The sequence below is a fragment of the Podarcis tiliguerta genome (assembly GCF_965153285.1).
Source record: "Podarcis tiliguerta genome assembly, chromosome: 5".
Taxonomy (NCBI): Eukaryota; Metazoa; Chordata; class Lepidosauria; order Squamata; family Lacertidae; genus Podarcis; species Podarcis tiliguerta.
The window spans coordinates 67,032,121-67,049,134 of record NC_139538.1 but is presented as its reverse complement, the minus strand read 5'-3'; the positions used below and the strand labels follow the sequence as shown (position 1 = coordinate 67,049,134).

General features: G+C 39.9%; 1 protein-coding gene across 5 annotated transcripts in view; it reads right to left on the bottom strand.

Annotated features, from left to right (window-relative positions):
* The window catches only part of ASCC1 (activating signal cointegrator 1 complex subunit 1), a 49,328-nt gene that overhangs the window by 31,979 nt on the left and 335 nt on the right, over positions 1-17,014 (bottom strand). The window contains exons 1-5 of one of the 5 annotated variants that reach the window (XM_083441437.1): positions 16,480-16,976; positions 14,863-14,994; positions 11,437-11,548; positions 11,020-11,106; positions 8,847-9,025 (exon numbers count right to left, since the gene is read on the bottom strand). In XM_083441437.1, the coding sequence (XP_083297563.1) occupies positions 8,847-9,025; positions 11,020-11,106; positions 11,437-11,548; positions 14,863-14,889 (405 nt within the window). In that variant the 5' untranslated portion in view covers positions 14,890-14,994; positions 16,480-16,976. Of the gene's footprint in view, positions 1-8,846; positions 9,026-11,019; positions 11,118-11,436; positions 11,549-14,862; positions 14,995-16,465; positions 16,977-17,014 lie in introns of those variants that run through there. The other 4 variants (XM_083441433.1, XM_083441435.1, XM_083441436.1 and 1 more) reach the window with 4 other exon arrangements.

Below are 17,014 nucleotides of genomic sequence, written 5' to 3'. Positions count from 1 at the left end.
TATATTAACACAATAAATAAGCAGCTTTTAGGAAAAGAGGCATATTCAATCTAATCCCATGGGGGAGGGGAAAGGAGATTTCATGTTATAATTACCAGCAACCTAATCAGCTGAATTTCTTCTCTACAGCTTTCCAGGAACCAGTGGTATCTTACATGCTCTGACAGCTTCCTATTCTGATGCTGCACATCACTAGGAAACACCTGAACTAGCTTCGCAGGAGGAAGCCCATTAATAGCAGAGAAGATCCATAACTCCTTCCTATAAATTATCTGCAAATATCAAACCAACTGCTTCTCATCTTTTACTACATTTTCAGAGCTCTAGTGATTGTGGTCTAAATCGGGCATAGGCAAACTCGGCCCTCCAGATGTTTTAGGACTACAACTCCCATCATCCCTGACCACTGGTCCTGTTAGCTAGGGATGATGGGAGTTGTAGTCCCAAAACATCTAGAGGGCCGAGTTTGGGGATGCCTGGTCTAAACAGAACAATCCTAAGTAGGTTTACCCAGAAGTAAGACCTACTGAGCTCAATGGATCTTACTCCTTACCTGAAGGCGCAATCTTAATTCCTGGCAAGGGAACAGCAGGCTGAACAGAGAAGGAGAGCTGCCACCACATCTGAAGCTCTGCTGCTCACACTGGCCATAGAGGAAAGGGAAGGAGTATTTCACCTAATTTATGCTGTGCCAGCTTCATGTGACAACAGCAGAGAGACCTGGATCAAGTCCCTCCCTAGCTGCAGGACCAGTTCAGGGTCCAGCAAATTCATGGCTGGTCCAACTTCTCTCCACTGCCATTCCACCCCATATTGAGCCCTTAAAGTGACTATTACCAACGGGAACACCACTAGCCATAGCATGTCAACAACTCACATTGTTGATGGTCAGAGACAAACAGAAGGGAAATCCTCCCCATACCCTAAATGCATCCCAGCAGTGGAGGTTGGGGGTTAGGATTGTTCTGCAAATGTGTTTTAATCTTAACAATTTAACCCCATGACGCTTCTGAGTGGACTTTTCCCAAGAAAAGCCTGCAGCAAAGTTGCAACAGGCTGCTCTAGCTTGCTGAGCCCTTGCTGTTTTGCTTAGATGCTTGCCTGCTTTAAGACAAAGAGCCTTTAAATTACTTGTTCAAACTCCCAGTTCATAATTTTCTATTTAGTAATCAATGCAGTGCCATTGAATTGCATTGATTTTTCCTTTACATCTGCACCCAGGAATATCTTCAAACAACCCCTGTTGTATGTGAGCATCCTAACAGCAGCAGAAACAACAATAATAATAAAAAAAGCAAGTCAGAAGCATATCTAGAACAACTCTTAAGTAAAGCAAAGTTAGAGAAGAAAGTTCGCTCACAAAAATCTGGACTAAACCAGACTTACAAGCTGTATACAGTGGTACCTCGGGTTAAGTACTTAATTTGTTCCGGAGGTCCGTTCTTAACCTGAAACTGTTCTTAACCTGAAGCACCACTTTAGCTAATGGGGCCTCCCGCTGCCACCGTGCTGCCGGAGCCCGATTTCTGTTCATATCCTGAAGCAAAGTTCTTAACCTGAAGCACTATTTCTGGGTTAGCGGAGTGTGTAACCTGAAGCATATGTAACCTGAAGCGTATGTAACCCGAGGTACCACTGTATCTAAATTCTTATTTTCTTTCACCATTTAACTTGACACAAACTAATTTGGAGCCTCCACATTAGAATAATGGAAAGCTACCATTAACACTAGATTACTTCTCAGATACTTGTCACAATTTTTTTCTAAGCTTTCTTAGATGTAAGTTTCTAGCAGTAAATGCATCATATTGTGATAAAGCAACAAAGGGATATAAAGTGATTGGAATGGTTCAGAGCCACATGTGTACAATGACTTTCTATTACTATCTATGGGATTGTGCCTTGTGTGTGCATAAACCCAATGAAATCTTTGATGGCCACCAAACAGTTAAAGCAGTCCTCTTGTATTCCATAAAATGCAATGTATAATGTTGGTACCATACGATCACTGTTATTATTAATGCCTCAGAGAAGACGAACATTCAATTCAGCTGGACACATTGGTGCAAACTCAGCTTGCTTCATGTAACAGAAGGACAATGTAATTAGATATTATTATCTATGCAAATAGTGGTTAGATTTCATTTAAAAAGCAATTGTCTGTAATAGGTCTGCACATATGGTAGGAACAGAACACAATGTATCCATAAGTACAATCAAATTACTAAAGTATGAAGTAACCAGTAGTCCAGTGCATTCTGCCTCTTCTCAATGTGTGTACTTAGGGTCACAGTTTTTATATTGTTGTAGGATGAGTTGTACTCTGGGGCTCACTCTTAAAATGCTAAATTGAATTTAGAACTCCACTAGAAGCTAAAAAGATGCTCTAGCTTTTACAGCCCTTATAATTCGGCTTAGATACTTGCCTCCTCTGAAAAAGAAACCTCTTAACAATCAATCAATCAATCAATAATAATAATAATAATAATAATAATATATTTATACCCTGCTCATCTGGCTGGGTTTCTCCAGCCACTCTGGGCAGCTCCCAACAGAATATTATTGATAATAATAAAGTGATAAAACAGCAAACATTAAAAACTTCCCTAACAGGGCTGCCTTCAGATGTCTTCTTAAAGTCAGATACAGTGGTACCTCGGGATGTGAACAGAGCGTAAGACGCGACAGCACATCTGTGTGTCACATTTCGCCGCTTCCGCGCATGCGTGATGTCATTTTGACCATCTGTGCATATGCGAGCGGAGAAACCCGGAAGTAACGCGCTGTTACTTCCGGGTCGCCGTGGAGCACAACCCGAAAGCGCTCAACCTGAAGCGTATTTATCCCAAGATATGACTGTAGTTGTTTATTTCCTTCCCGCCCACAAGCCATTTCCAATTCAATTTTAAGTTCAATTATTTATTTTTGATGTGGGATAACTACTCATGTTTGCCAAGGAATAATTTGCCCAGAAGCATGAGAAATGTCCCAGAATCAAAGTCAGCCTAAAAGTTCATCAGAACTATGGAGCTAAGTAAATGCACTGAGAAGAGACAGCGTGTGCTGATGGGTTGCATCCAACAATGGCAGAAAGCATTTTTGCTCATGCAAGTCTGGGTAGCCAATTCTTGTTGAGCCACTTAGGTTTCACATTTTCCCTCCCCAAAGCTGTTGAGGAACTCCCTGGATAGGCCGGTAAGGGCAGTATATTCAAAACTGAATATACTATCCAACATCTAAGAACCTTTTTTTTTTTTTTTTAATGGAAGCACATTCCATTTAAACCAGTATCATTTGTTTCACATTCATGTTTAGGAGTCGCGCATCAGACTCTTAAAATACTGAGTTTCAAATATCCACTACTGCTGCCTTCCTAGCACTGCCCTCTGCTGGACACAAAGTAATGGCAAGCCTTTATAACCCTATAAATAACCATAATTGTTCCATATAGTGGGAAATACTAAAGGTTGAAGGCTTAGAAACAGATGAAGGAAATTAAAATTTGAAGGAAAGAGAAAATTGAGAATAAGGCTGCTGAGGCTTTCCCTGACAATGTTTTCTTCATACTTACATTACAGGAAAAAAATAACTACAAATAAAAATGATAGTTTCATGAACATTCTTATTTCAACATGGAAGTTACATTTAAAACAGCCAAAATAGCTCATGGTCAGATATGGTGATAGTTGTAGTCCAACCAAATCTGGAGAACCATCAATTCCTCACTCATGATTTAAAAGAACTCGGGAGACCATAGTAACTTTATCATCATAGTAGCTTATATAATCTATGGCACGGAAGGTACCTCTGCTGATTTTGGGATTCCCCCTTCCACTCTCAGCCCTCCATTCCACATCCTCCTCCACTGAACAAGGCCCATAAGCCCTTGAAAGAGGTTTAGGGAGAGATGCCAGGAAGACCACCTTTTCCATCCAACAAGCGACCAAGAACTTCCACCCAGCCAGCCAGTTGGAAGTGCCATTTTTACAATCTGTTAACAATCTATAACAGGGCCTACTTTCACTTATGGCAGTCTCATGCGATTTAGTAACTGTCAGATGCCATCTACCAGAAACTGTACTTAGTACAGTGGTACCTCGGGTTACAAACGCTTCAGGTTACAGACTCCGCTAACCCGGAAGTAGTACCTCGGGTTAAGAACTTTACCTCAGGATGAGAACAGAAATTGTGCAGCGGCAGCGGGAGGCCCCATTAGCTAAAGTGGTACCTCAGGTTAAGAACAGTTTCAGGTTAAGAACGGACCTCCAGAACAAATTAAGTTCTTAACCAGAGGTACCACTGTATTTCAAACCTAGCCCCATGCGCACAGTAAGCTCATCTATTGTATATAAAGGAAACCCTGTCTCGGTAAACTCATTTTAAAGGTGATTTCTCCAAAGGCAGCAAGAAGATTGGAAACATCTGATTCCTAATTTAAAGTAACTACAGTTTGTTGTTATGGCCCCAAATTACTAACTGCTGTGAGTTTAAACTATGGTTTATTAATTGCAGCAAGAAACTTTCAAACCAGTTTGTGATGATGTCTCATTTCATCGAACCACAGTTTAAACTAACTAGAGTTCCCATTTCAGATAAAATGAAAGACTCTTATTAGTTTAAACCAGTAAGTGGATACCACTAAGCTCTTCCTCACAACTGCACCAACAAAAGAGGGGTTGAGTAGATCACAAGCCCAACACTCACTTCTGACCATTCACATAATGCTAAATAAACCATGGGGCAGTGTTACATAGAATCTATGGCTTGATTAGATAAATGAGCCTTCTGCCTATTTAATTTTTTTATTTTATTTGCCCTGGTCTGGGCTCCATTTGCTTAGATTCTGGGAACCAATATTAAATTATCTGCATTTTAAGGTTTGTACTTGGATCTACAGCTATTTCCAGATTTATTCTCTTCCCCCCAGGAAATATTTTCTTGGTAATGTGTTTTTATCCATTTCGAAATTTACGGCAATACATAAAAAAATGGCATTACAAAAACTTCAGGCATAAATCCTGTCTCTATCCAATGCATACTGTCAATGTATCAGGAGACTACTAAGTACAGAACTTTTGAAAATTGTGGCCAAGATCATTTCCAGTTCTTCTATCACCATCAAACCCCAGATCTTCGCTTCCTCATATATACTTCAACAGATGAGATTTTCTTTTACTTTTAACAAAAGAAAGGATAACGTGTGAAGATATCAAGGCATTTTTAACACTCTTAAAGGTGAGTACTTGATAGAAGACTTAAACAGGCAAGCAATTCCACCACTCCCCTTCAGTAGCAGACTTTGGGTTCTCAGATTTCAGCAGTGCCCTGTGTGACACTAAAATTTGGTGCCCCCTGCCTCTGGCTTCTACAGCATTGTTTTGGAGCTCCTTGCATTGTGGTTCCCAGTGCAACTACATAGGTCTGCTCCTCTTTACCTGTTACCCTTGCCTAAAAGCAGAAAGGGGAGGATGGAGATCTTGGCTGCAAATAACGGAGGCAGAATGTGAGTTCTAATATGAGACGAGGGAGATTTCACTGAGGAACTGAGAGTGCCTTATTTAGAAGGCACTCCCTACTGAATACCCACCCCATACTTAATTGTAGGTGCCTCTTTCTGAAAATTCAACCTCCAAATAATTAAAACTGTGACCTAATTTGATGACACCCATCAAATAACCATTTGTGATATGCATCCCCAAATCTGATTATATAGCATTTGCAGTATCTGTATGATTTTTGTAATGAAGGCCAACAACAACCTCTGTGTTTCTGCTCCATAATTTCAACAACAGTTTATTTCAGTTGATCCTGACAAGCGGCGGAGGCACATCATGAAAAGCTACAAATGATTGTGGTTTTTTGTATATTTAGTATATCTGCTAATTGGGTGATTTAGTACAAAACACTGATCATTCTCTTTCCTGAACACCACCAGCTCTTTTGAAATTACTTATGTTGTTTAAATTGGCCCAATCTTGCAACTTACTGGTAAAGAAACTGATGGAGTCTTGAGCTGTTGTCTGTCTAACAGGCTAATTGGACAGCAATTGTTCTAATCAGATTTATTGCCTTCTTTGAGCACAAGAACTTCAATATTCATTCCCCAACCATTAAGCAGTCTTTTCATAGAAGTTTACATATGACAATTTGTTATGGTATGTCCACCTGGTGGTCATTATTCAGAAACATTTCAGAAGGCAATAATCATTTGTTGCAATACAATCAATGGAATAGTCTTTTTCAAGGGACTAAAGCTGGTCATGGCTTTGTTTGTTCTAATTTGGAAATTTAATTTGAGGATATAATACAAGTACAGTGGTACCTCAGGTTAAGAACTTAATTTGTTCTGCAGGTCCATTCTTAACCTGAAACTGTTCTTAACTTGAGATAACAGTTTAGCTAATGGGGCCCCCTGCTGCCACCGTCGTGCGATTTCTGTTCTCATCCTGAAGCAAAGTTCTTAACCCAAGGTACTATTTCTGTGTTAGCAGAGTCTGTAACCTGAAGCGTCTGTAACCTGAGGTACCACTGTACTGTACTTGATTTATTCAATAATTAAAGCCTTGATCAAATTGTGCTTTCCATCTTTCTGACTTTATTTCGGCATATATCATTACATTCACTGCTTTTGATTTATATGGTACTAGAATTATATGCTCCTTTGTTCACAGCAACTTCCGTTAGCTTTTAGTTGTCTTAAACATGCTTCGTCCTTCCTGCTTTAACAGTTTGAGGACCCTAATGGAAATCCGCCTGCAACTTAACCTAAATAAGTGAAACCAACACAATCGCACATTGCCTCCATGCTCACCCCTATTTCTCCAGCCCTGTCTTCCACTGAACTTTATATTGTAAGCTCATCAGAGAAGGAACCTGCCTCATCTGTTCTGTAAAGTGTTAGGCACTCTGATTGTGCTATATAAAAATACTGACACTAACAAAGGGACAAACCCACAAGCTGCAAGTAGCAGAAGCTACCTGAGAAGTAAAATCAGTAAGGGCAGGGTCCCTTTTTTACTGTGATGCTTTGATGAGAAAACTTAGTCCCCTGAGACATCTGCCAGGGCAAATTAAACTTGTACACTTGTATTCAAACTTTTATTCTTTCAAAAGGCAAGCTATATATTTTCTGTTCAAGCAGGCATCTTGAATTCAACTTATTTGTGTTAGATTTATTTTCCATGTTATCTGGCATGATATTTTTATGAATTTTGATTATAATTGCTGTTATTCTGATGTTGTTAAGGCAACCATAGCTTTCCTCTGAGAAAGAAATCTGTGGTTTGTATAAAAATAACTTATAATAAATATAAATGTTCCTTGACCCTCAGTACAAGTTGTCTGCTCAGTGTAAAAACTTAGATGGACAATGCTTATTAATTTTCACATTTTAATACACCCTTGATTTTCTAATGAAGCAAAAAAGAGGAAGAGTTATCTGCAGCATATACAGACGCATGAGACTACAGCAATATAAATGATGGATGTTCGGTTGCCATGGTAACTATTATCGTGAGAGGGAAAGATTCCGTACCATTGCTCAACAACCAGCAGAAATGTTAATCTCAACACCTGATATTATTCCATTTTTTAAATAACATGGCTGTTAATCAGCCTCATTTGAATAGAGACATCATTAACTGACTGCTCTATTTTGAAGCTGAAAAAAGCAGCAAGAACAAACACATACAGCTTCCATAACTAGCACCATATTCAGGTTCTAAGCATCCTAAAAGCTCACCCGCTGCTTTGCACAGCTGTATATACTTTCATATCGTGCTACAAAGCATAGGTTTGCAAATATTGCTTTCTGGCACATCCCACTGTGAGATAAAGTGACATAAGGGTGGGATAACTGACCATGAAATGAATGAGAGACATATGCGAAAGCAGTATGTTTTTTTCCTACTAACTAGCAGCTGTGTATTTTATACAACAGAGTTTAAAGAAAAGTGGAAAAAATAATGTACCTCACAGACTCCAGTCTCTCTTGCAGTGACTTTATTCTAGGTTTTAAAAATGTGAAGACTATGAATTTTGACAAAGGGGATTATGTCGTCAGATTTCAAGGAATCCAATTAAACCCTCATAAAATACTGGAGTCACACATTCTGATGCACTATCAAATTATTTTCTCAGAATAGAGTATCAGTAGTTTGAAGTTGTTTTTTATCTGGCTGCACAAAGAATTTCACCAGAAAGGTGCCAATACTATTCAACATGAAATGAAAATAGTGTGCCATAAATATATTGTGAGACTTACTGATCTCCAGATATATAGATAAATAATAGATAATAAAAGGACTGGTTTGTCTGTAACTTTTAGGGATTTTCTTAAAATTTAGTTATATATAGAGTATAAGTCTGTTTTTCCAGGAATACCAACATTTGAGGAACACTACACAGTTTCTGAAAGTGACTCCGTGTAAACTGGACGCACTTCTGACCCCTTCTGCACAGACAGGCCACAGAACTTAGCTTAGAGGTCCTGGAAGTAGCAAGGTGCCAGTGCTGGGGAAATCCTTGCTTTAGTAAGGGAAACATCTTTCACTTCTTCATCACTAAAGGATGTGGGCAGCTTCAATGGGGAAATCCTGGATTTTATCTTTTTAATGTGTGAATTCCAGGGACAAAATACAAATTGTATTTCTATGATCTCTCATGGCTTCTCATCATACTTATTATCCCACCATATTGCTAACGTTGAGTATATCATCTCAGGTAATAATGTTGTTACATATTTTTAATGGGTCTCCCAATCTAGACAAGCTCATGTAGCATTTTGCAACATTCTCTACTTATTTTTTAAACTCAGATTATTTATGAGTATTATCATGGCAACTTACGTTTGAGCACTTCTCCAACACCTCCTCTTTGAACTGCAGAAACTTTTCCTGGATTGCAAGTTGGTTGAGTGCAAATGACAGAAAGTGTGTGAAGGGTTGCTTCTTGCGGAAGCTCTCCACAAGAACATCAATTCGCGTTCGAGCTGAAATAATACCATTCCGGTGTTGTCCTGTGATCACTGGAAACAAGCAAAACAGAAGACAGGATTTATGACAGCTTGCTAGATGTGCTCACAAAAGTTTAGAATTAATAACAAGATTTTCCACTGTACCAGAAAGCCACTTCCTAACAAGGTGAGAGCTATCTCAGATGAATACACAGGTCAGTGTTACTATCAAACTAGTGTTTTTAAAGTGTGAGATGAAGCTCCCTGGTTTTAATATATTAATATTTATGTATTACTAGAATCTAACCATTAAAATGTTTCTGTCCTTTAGTTCATACAATTTTTATTTCTCCGGATACAGGTTTGTATTTATTTATGTATACCTATTGATATTGCCAGGACTTTCTCTCTTATCAAAGTAGACTATTTTTGAGTCTCTTTGTTATAATAACTGATTCTACTTCCTCTGGAAACATTTGAGGTTTTCAGTTCACATTATGGGTGCACTGCAGAGTTTTGTCACTCGTTTTAGCCAAAGAGATTTTCGTGTGTGTTACTGTTATTACTGTGCAATGATTTGTGTAAAAGCAGTCCATACACTTTATGAATAAAGTGTATTGTGTGGAAAAGAAATATCTAATGTTACATGCAGAAAGTATACCGGTAATTAAGGGGAGGGAAATAAATAAATGGATAGCAAGCATTCAATCATGTCTGGTTCTTAAAAAAAAAAAGTCATGCTAACCATGGTACCTGACTCTGCACAATTATGCAAAGCATAAATATGAAGAGAAAAATGTAGTTCCCTCTTTTTGAATAACAGGATGCAACCAACAATGATAGCCTTAACATTAGATCCACAAGATTACTTTTTGGCAATACCATAAGTGGAATTAGAGAATTTGACCCTCTTCAGTCTGTTTAAAATGTGTTCACACTGTGCTTCTACATTCCTTATTTTCAGCCAAAATGACAGTAGGTGGGCCAACTGCAGTGAAGATTCAGTTACTGAAAGTCTTCAAATCAACACCAAAACAGTAATACAAACAAACCTAATACAAACATGCTCAAAACCCGTTTTTGTGCATCCTGTTCCGGGGAAGTGCATGAAAGAGCTTGGAATGCGGAAAGAAAGCAATTGTCTGGAGGTGTAGCAAAGGAGAAGGCAAGTACAGAAAGACTATTCCCAGAAGCCTCAGGAGGCAGATAAACAGAGGAGGCAGCAAATGCCAGGAAGGCAGTAAGTGAAACAAGGACTAGAATAAAAGAGTAAAAAGAGCCCATAGTTCTAAAAGGTGGCTTACATTTTCCTATACCCAGAAAAGGTGTAGGAGATAGAGAGGGGACAAGCAGCTATTTGGACACAAAAAAGAATACATGAGCGGCCTCAGCCAAGACTTAAATGGACAAAAGCAGCTGGGGGAGAGCAAAAATGAGCTCCGATAAGCAATAATTGGTGTAATACAGTAGGCATTTATTAGGGAATTTCACAGCATGGAAGGACATGCTCACTACTAGATACTTTCAGTGGCTTGGATCTAGCCTTTCCTATGTGCAGGAGGGTCTTTAATTAGGCAGGGGTTTCTGACAGCAGAAGAGAGGGAGGCAATTTTTGTCTATATCCACTTCAACTCCCATGCTACTTCCTACACTCTTCTAGTGGATTTGTCAACACCACAGAACAGATTTTCAAGGGTTGCAGGTAGAATCAGCCAAAATCGCCTCCATTCCTCTTCCATCAGGACAGAATCCACTGAGCATGGAGCTGCCCATGGGATCTCGGGATCCAAGCCAAGATCCCATGGGCATCTCGGGATTGTAATAATTGCCACCCTTCAGTCATAGTCAGACAAATTACTTTGACATTCTGCACTGAAGACATCATATTACCTTTCCTATACTGAATTCAGTATTATAGAGGCAGCTAATTTCATTCTTAATTACAGTTTTTACATTTATTTTCCAAATAGTACCAGGATGCCTTTATCATCTCTAAGTTTCATACCATGTCAGACCTGTGCATAAAAATTAAAGGCCTTTAAATTTTTACAAAACCCAGAGCTCACCAATTTCTCCTTCAACTCCAGGCTTAGGAATAATGATAGAGGTTCGGGTTTCTGTTTCTATTTTCTTCTTTGTTTCTCCTTTTTTGCCTATTATATATCTATATAAGCATACAGTGGGAAAACAGAAAAGAGAATCAGCGATAATTTTTTAAAAAAGAAATGATTAAGTAGTTCCAAACTTTAACAGCTTAAACATCCTACCCATTTTGGAATCCTAAATGCTAATACAAGCACCAGTTTCCTGGTGATCGAGGCATAGGACAGTCCCCACAATGTGAGGCTATGGCAACTAATTTATCCCAAATTTCCCATTAGTAGTTGTCAAAAGCTAATTGTAAAATCAATAATAAAGACTGAGAACACCTGACTTGCCCCTCTGTTGTTCTACCTGCATGATTAGCAATTCTGAATATGCACACAGAGACTTACTTATATAGTGGGCTGGGAACGTCCACGGCACATTGGTAGCCTCTCTCTGTCTCTTCCACCACAAAGGCATCACAGGGTTCATCTGCACAATCCTCAGGACCTGCAAGGTATGGAGTGATTAGAAACTATTCATCTAAAGCAGGCATCCCCAAACTTGGCCCTCCAGATGTTTTGGGACTACAATACCCATCATCCCTGACCACTGATCATGTTAGCTAGGGATGGTGGGAGTTGTAGTCCCAAAAAAACATATGGAGGGCCGAGTTTGGGGGTGCCTGATCTAAAGGGTAAATAACAAACAGACTTTGCAAAATGTGACTTGACCACCACCCTGTAGCGCCTCACAAACCTAAGGTTTTGGGATCCTCTAGATCTGGAGGCCTATGGGGGGGGGGGCTGGCAGGAGGAGGAAAGGAAGTTAAATCCAATTGCACAAGCAGAAGTCCACTCACACTACAATGGCTTCCACCCATTATGTTAACTTTTAAGTCTTCCTGACATCGTCAGGAAGCAGCTGTTGCTGTCAACTGGAGGGCTTTCTTCCTTTCTTCTTTTATATTCTCATTGAAAATAATTTACAGAATAGCCCTGTGGAAATCTATTTTTCTCCGAGATGCAGGAGAAAATTTTCTCCTAGATGTTGAATTTTTGGCCTCATACAAATGCTTATTTAAGAAAACACTGAACAGCAGTGGATACAGATGCAGGACCCAAAAGCTGAAAATTGAGGCAAAGTGATATTGACTTCTAGTCTCAACAGCGGTGACTGTAATATGTTGAAAAATGGGATATTTTTAGCTCAGTAAGAAAACACTGCAACTATTTTTCAGCTAACCAGAAATATAATTTCAAAAGATGTCATAAACCTCTGTGTTATCCCACTCTCACCATCATCGGATTTGTTAAGGTGGAATAAAATTTCATTGTATGAAGCAGCTTTTTAAAGCGCCTTAAATTTAATTTACAGTATGTCACTGATTTGATAAACTCTGTGGTTTGTCAAAGAAAGAACTACAGCTAAGGCTACTAACTCCGAGTAATCTGCTGAAAGGGTGTTCAAGATGCAGGCCACTAGAAAAAATGAGGCAAATATATTATAAACTGATTGTTTATAGCAAACCAAAATATACAGCCTGAAATGTGTGTCTGTACATGTGCAGTGTTGCACAGTGACATTTGCATACTCATAGTGCAATATACACATATAGACATTTCAGAGAGTTGTGCCTGCACATGTGCACTCTGCTTCCTGCTGCTTATCCAATTCCTTGTCTATAAGAGGACCTTTCCTCTTACTCCATAACTGATAAACTTAGTCAGGAATCTTCTGTGAAGTACCTTGTTGGAAGCTTTTTGAAAGCCCAACGACACTATGTCAAATGGATCACACCAATCTATATGCTTGTTGACACTCTCAAAGAACTCTAAAAGGTGAGATTTCTGTCTCTGTTCAGCAAGGCTTGTTATTCTATATGCCAAGTTATTTTTTCTTTGACAATACTTGCCACCAGTGGCTTGTAATTTTTAGAATCCCTCTCCCCCACCAGATTCCTTTAAAAAAATGTTGTTACATTGGCAGCTTTCCAGATGTGGAGGCTGGTCTAAGGCAGTGTTCCCCAAACTTGGGTCTCCAGCTGTTTTTGGACTACAACTCCCATCATCCCTAGCTTGCAGAACTGGCAATCAGGGATGATGGGAATTGTAGTCCAAAATCAGCTGGAGACCCAAGTTTGAGGAACTCTGGTCTAAGGGATAGAAGATCTACAACTTCACAGCATAGCTGTCAACTTTTCCCTTTTCTTGCGAGGAATCCTATTCGGAATTTCCCTTAAAAAAGGGGAAAAGTTGACATCTATGCTTCACAGTGTTAGAAGATCTACAACTTCACATTTGAGTTCCTTGAGAACTCTCAGGTGAATGCCATCCAGACCCAGCAATTTGTCACTTTTTATTTTTTCTATTAGGTCTGGAATTTAATCTCGTTACCACTACCTGCCTCAGACACTCCTTGTCCTAAGGGTTATCCTCTAAAGAACACAACATGAAACACAAGGAAAAGGGATTGGGAAGCAAGATGCAAAAAGTATGATAGCAGCTAGTTCAGTTGCCTAGGTGCATGGGAATATATCCATTCTGGATCCAAGTGTACACATTATAAAGATCAGGTGTGCACTGCATCAATTCTTCTGACCTGGCATGATATTTACCACCCTGTTCCCCTTTTCTTTTTCCTTTTCTGCTGTTTCTCTTCTCCTTGTGCTTTCTGCTCATGAATTCATGCCTAAGCTTTTTATTCTGCCCACCCACCCTTCAGGGCAGGATGGCTCCTCAGAAGCCCATCTGGTGCTTCCCTTAAAGTGACTACAACAGTAGTTTCGAATGCAAGCAAACTTCGGCACAAAAACAAGTGTTGCCTCTTGACAATAGAGCTTTAACTCCCACTCCATAACAGAATGTGAAACATTTAGCAATTCAACACAACTTACTAATGTTGGCATTTTTCAGCAGTGTGCTGAATTCCACTCCAAACTGTGAGTTAAGACTGTGATATCAATGGTGACAATTGCCTTTTGGTAAAAGTCTGACTAATTGCATACACTTCCAGAAAAGCAGAGGCAAGCTCTTGCTTTCAAAGTTAAAGGAACAAATAATCACAGGCATAGAGAGCTCTGTGTTTCCTATGAATAAACCAGAGTAGCAAGAGATGAAGTCCCCTTGTATGAAGACATATCATCACCATAAACTTTGTTGCACTAGCCAAAGGCCATGGCATCATTCACAAAGGGAACAAAAAAAAGCAACAATAACCATAAAACAAGACATATCAATAGTCCCCCAGGCCTAGTATGGCCAGCTCCACAAATGGGGAATCTGTGGCCCTCAAAACTGTTGGATTACAACTCCAATCATTCCACGGTGGCTGGAGCTGATGGGAGTCCAACAACATCTGGAGCCCCATAGATTCCCCATGCCTAGTCTGCATTGACTTGTGCAGCAAGTCACGGGCAGCCCTGCTATCCAGCTCTGTTAACTGGAGAGACCATGATCTGAAAATATAACCAAAAAAATGAAAAGCCCATATATTATTCCTGAGCTACAGCCCCCATATAATTGTATCCCTGATGCTTACCCTCACATCTCTACATTACTCTAAGTATAATATTGTCCTCTAATCCATATATTTCACACATTCTCTCACCGGTATTAAACAAACAGGTTAAGAATTTTGAGACCCACTCTCTATCATATTGAGTGTCTGTTTCTTTATTATACTGAGTCCATACAGACAGCATGGGTGTTGGCATTTTCTTGAGAATCATGGTCCATATTCAGTACTTCTGTCCAAGTCCTAATGCCAAGATCAGTTTCATATCATAGTCTCATGAAATGGAACTCTGTGGATTCTTATCATACCTGCATAGAAATCCTCTTCCTCTTCATGCTGGTGGGGCTGTTCTCGAATATGTTTTTTCCTGTAAACACGTCCTTCAATTCTTATCAGCGGTGGCCGCAGAACTTCCATTGTGTTTTCCCTTTGCTGAAAGACTAAGTGGAATTCAACAGGACTTACTTCTGAGTAGATGTTGTTAGAACTGTACACTAGTTGTTGTTTTGTTGTTGTTTAGTCGTGTCCGACTCTTCGTGACCCCATGGACCAGAGCACACCCGGCACTCCTGTCCTCCACTGCCTCCCGCATGTACACTAGTACAACAGCACAATTCTATACATGTTTACTTGAGAGTAAATCCAACTGTGTCCAATGGGACTTACTCCCGTGTTAACACGGTTAGGACTGCAGCCTTCACTATGATATCTAAACAGAACCTCCCATTAAACAAGGCAAGGCAAACTTGCAAATATTATGTGCTGGAAAGGGGCATACTCTACTTTTAAGATTCCACAAACATTTGACTGGCAACTGTGCTGGAAACAGAATGTTGGAATAGAATGTTGGAATAGTAAATAGTAAATTTATGGAGAGAAAGAAGTCTTACACTATATACATATGAGCTGGTTCTTCACACAGGGAAAAAGGCAAGTTACACAAAGGCTTATGCAAATATGTTCTCTGTCCCATCCATTTTGACAGGGGAAAAACCTCCAGATGTTGTTAGACTACAAATCCCATTATGCCTGACCACTGGCCATGCTGGCTGGGGTTGATGGGATTTAGAACTCCAACAACCTTTGGAGGACCACAGGTTCCACATTCCTTTTTCGTTAGGGTACATCCATTCTGGGTGCTCCATTTACTTGTGTATGTGGATTTCAGGTATGTTCATACAAAGATTGTGCACTTATACATAACCCTGCACAGATCTTTTGTGGTCCTTTTCATGGCTGAGATGCAAAAACTTGCACTGGGCTCAGGACGCCCTGTCTACACAGAGGGAAAGGAGCAGACCTGCCATGCAAAAAGCAGCACCATACTGTAACTTACTGTCACTCCTAATAGTTCCTGTACTTCCCAGGGCTTGTTTAAACTTAGGGTCTGCGGAGGTTCAGTGGGCTAAGGCATGTGCAGGTTTGTGCGCATATTATTAGCATCTGTTCTGAGCAGCCTTGATCAAAATGTGGGATAAAGATCTTCTAAACCTGTAGTTCCCAATGTGGGGCATATGCCCCACAGGAGGGCAATTCAAGAATGAGTTATTAACAGTGAATGGCTTTTTAGGCTTCCTCCATGCGAACAGCTTACTTTTTGAATAATAATAATTATATGTCACAGGGGGTAGGGATCAGGATTTTAGAGATGCTTATGTGGGGCATGGTCAAAAAAAAGGTTGGGAACCACTGTTCTGAACAAATCAACTTGACAGTGTTTCCTGATCTTGCGTTCTTCACTTCTGTGCCAAGTGACAGAGCAATTTGCCACCATTCTGTCATACCATGTGCAAATGTCTTGGGGAGATTTGTTTAAAATATTTTTAAGGCACCCACCACCATGTGATATAGGGGCAAGGAACATTGATATAAATCAAATACAATTATAAACCCATATATACATAAATTCACAAGGGCAGCAGTACCAAGAATCAAAATCTGGCCAGATGATCCATCCCCCATACTTAGTGAGGCGTTGTAGTACACTCTCTCTCTCTCTCTCTCTCTCTCTCTCTCTATATATATATATATATATTAGTAGGTCGGAAAACGTTATCACTTTTGCTAGGCAGTGTTGCCTTTTTTTCCCCCTTGAAGAGCTCTTGCTGTGACGTGACAGACCCAAATGCAACTGGTCGAGCTTTTCCCCCATCAAGGAATCCTGACAAAGTGGGAAGCTTTACTGGTTGAGTTTCAGCCTCTTGGGCATAAGTGGCAGGTGCTGAAATGGGTTAATGTCTCGAATACTAGTTTGTTTTTTAACCTGCATCTCAATGCTAAACAACGAACTTTTTTTTTTAAGTTGGCATCAAATAATATCTCCGTATTTCCCTCCCCTTTAATTTCATAAACTTCTGGGGGGCTGCAGCCTGCCCTCGAGGCTTCAGCGCTCTCGCTGGCCCTTCTCTTGTTGCCATGGCACCCAACGGCCGGAGGGAGGAGGAGGAGGAGGAAGAGCCC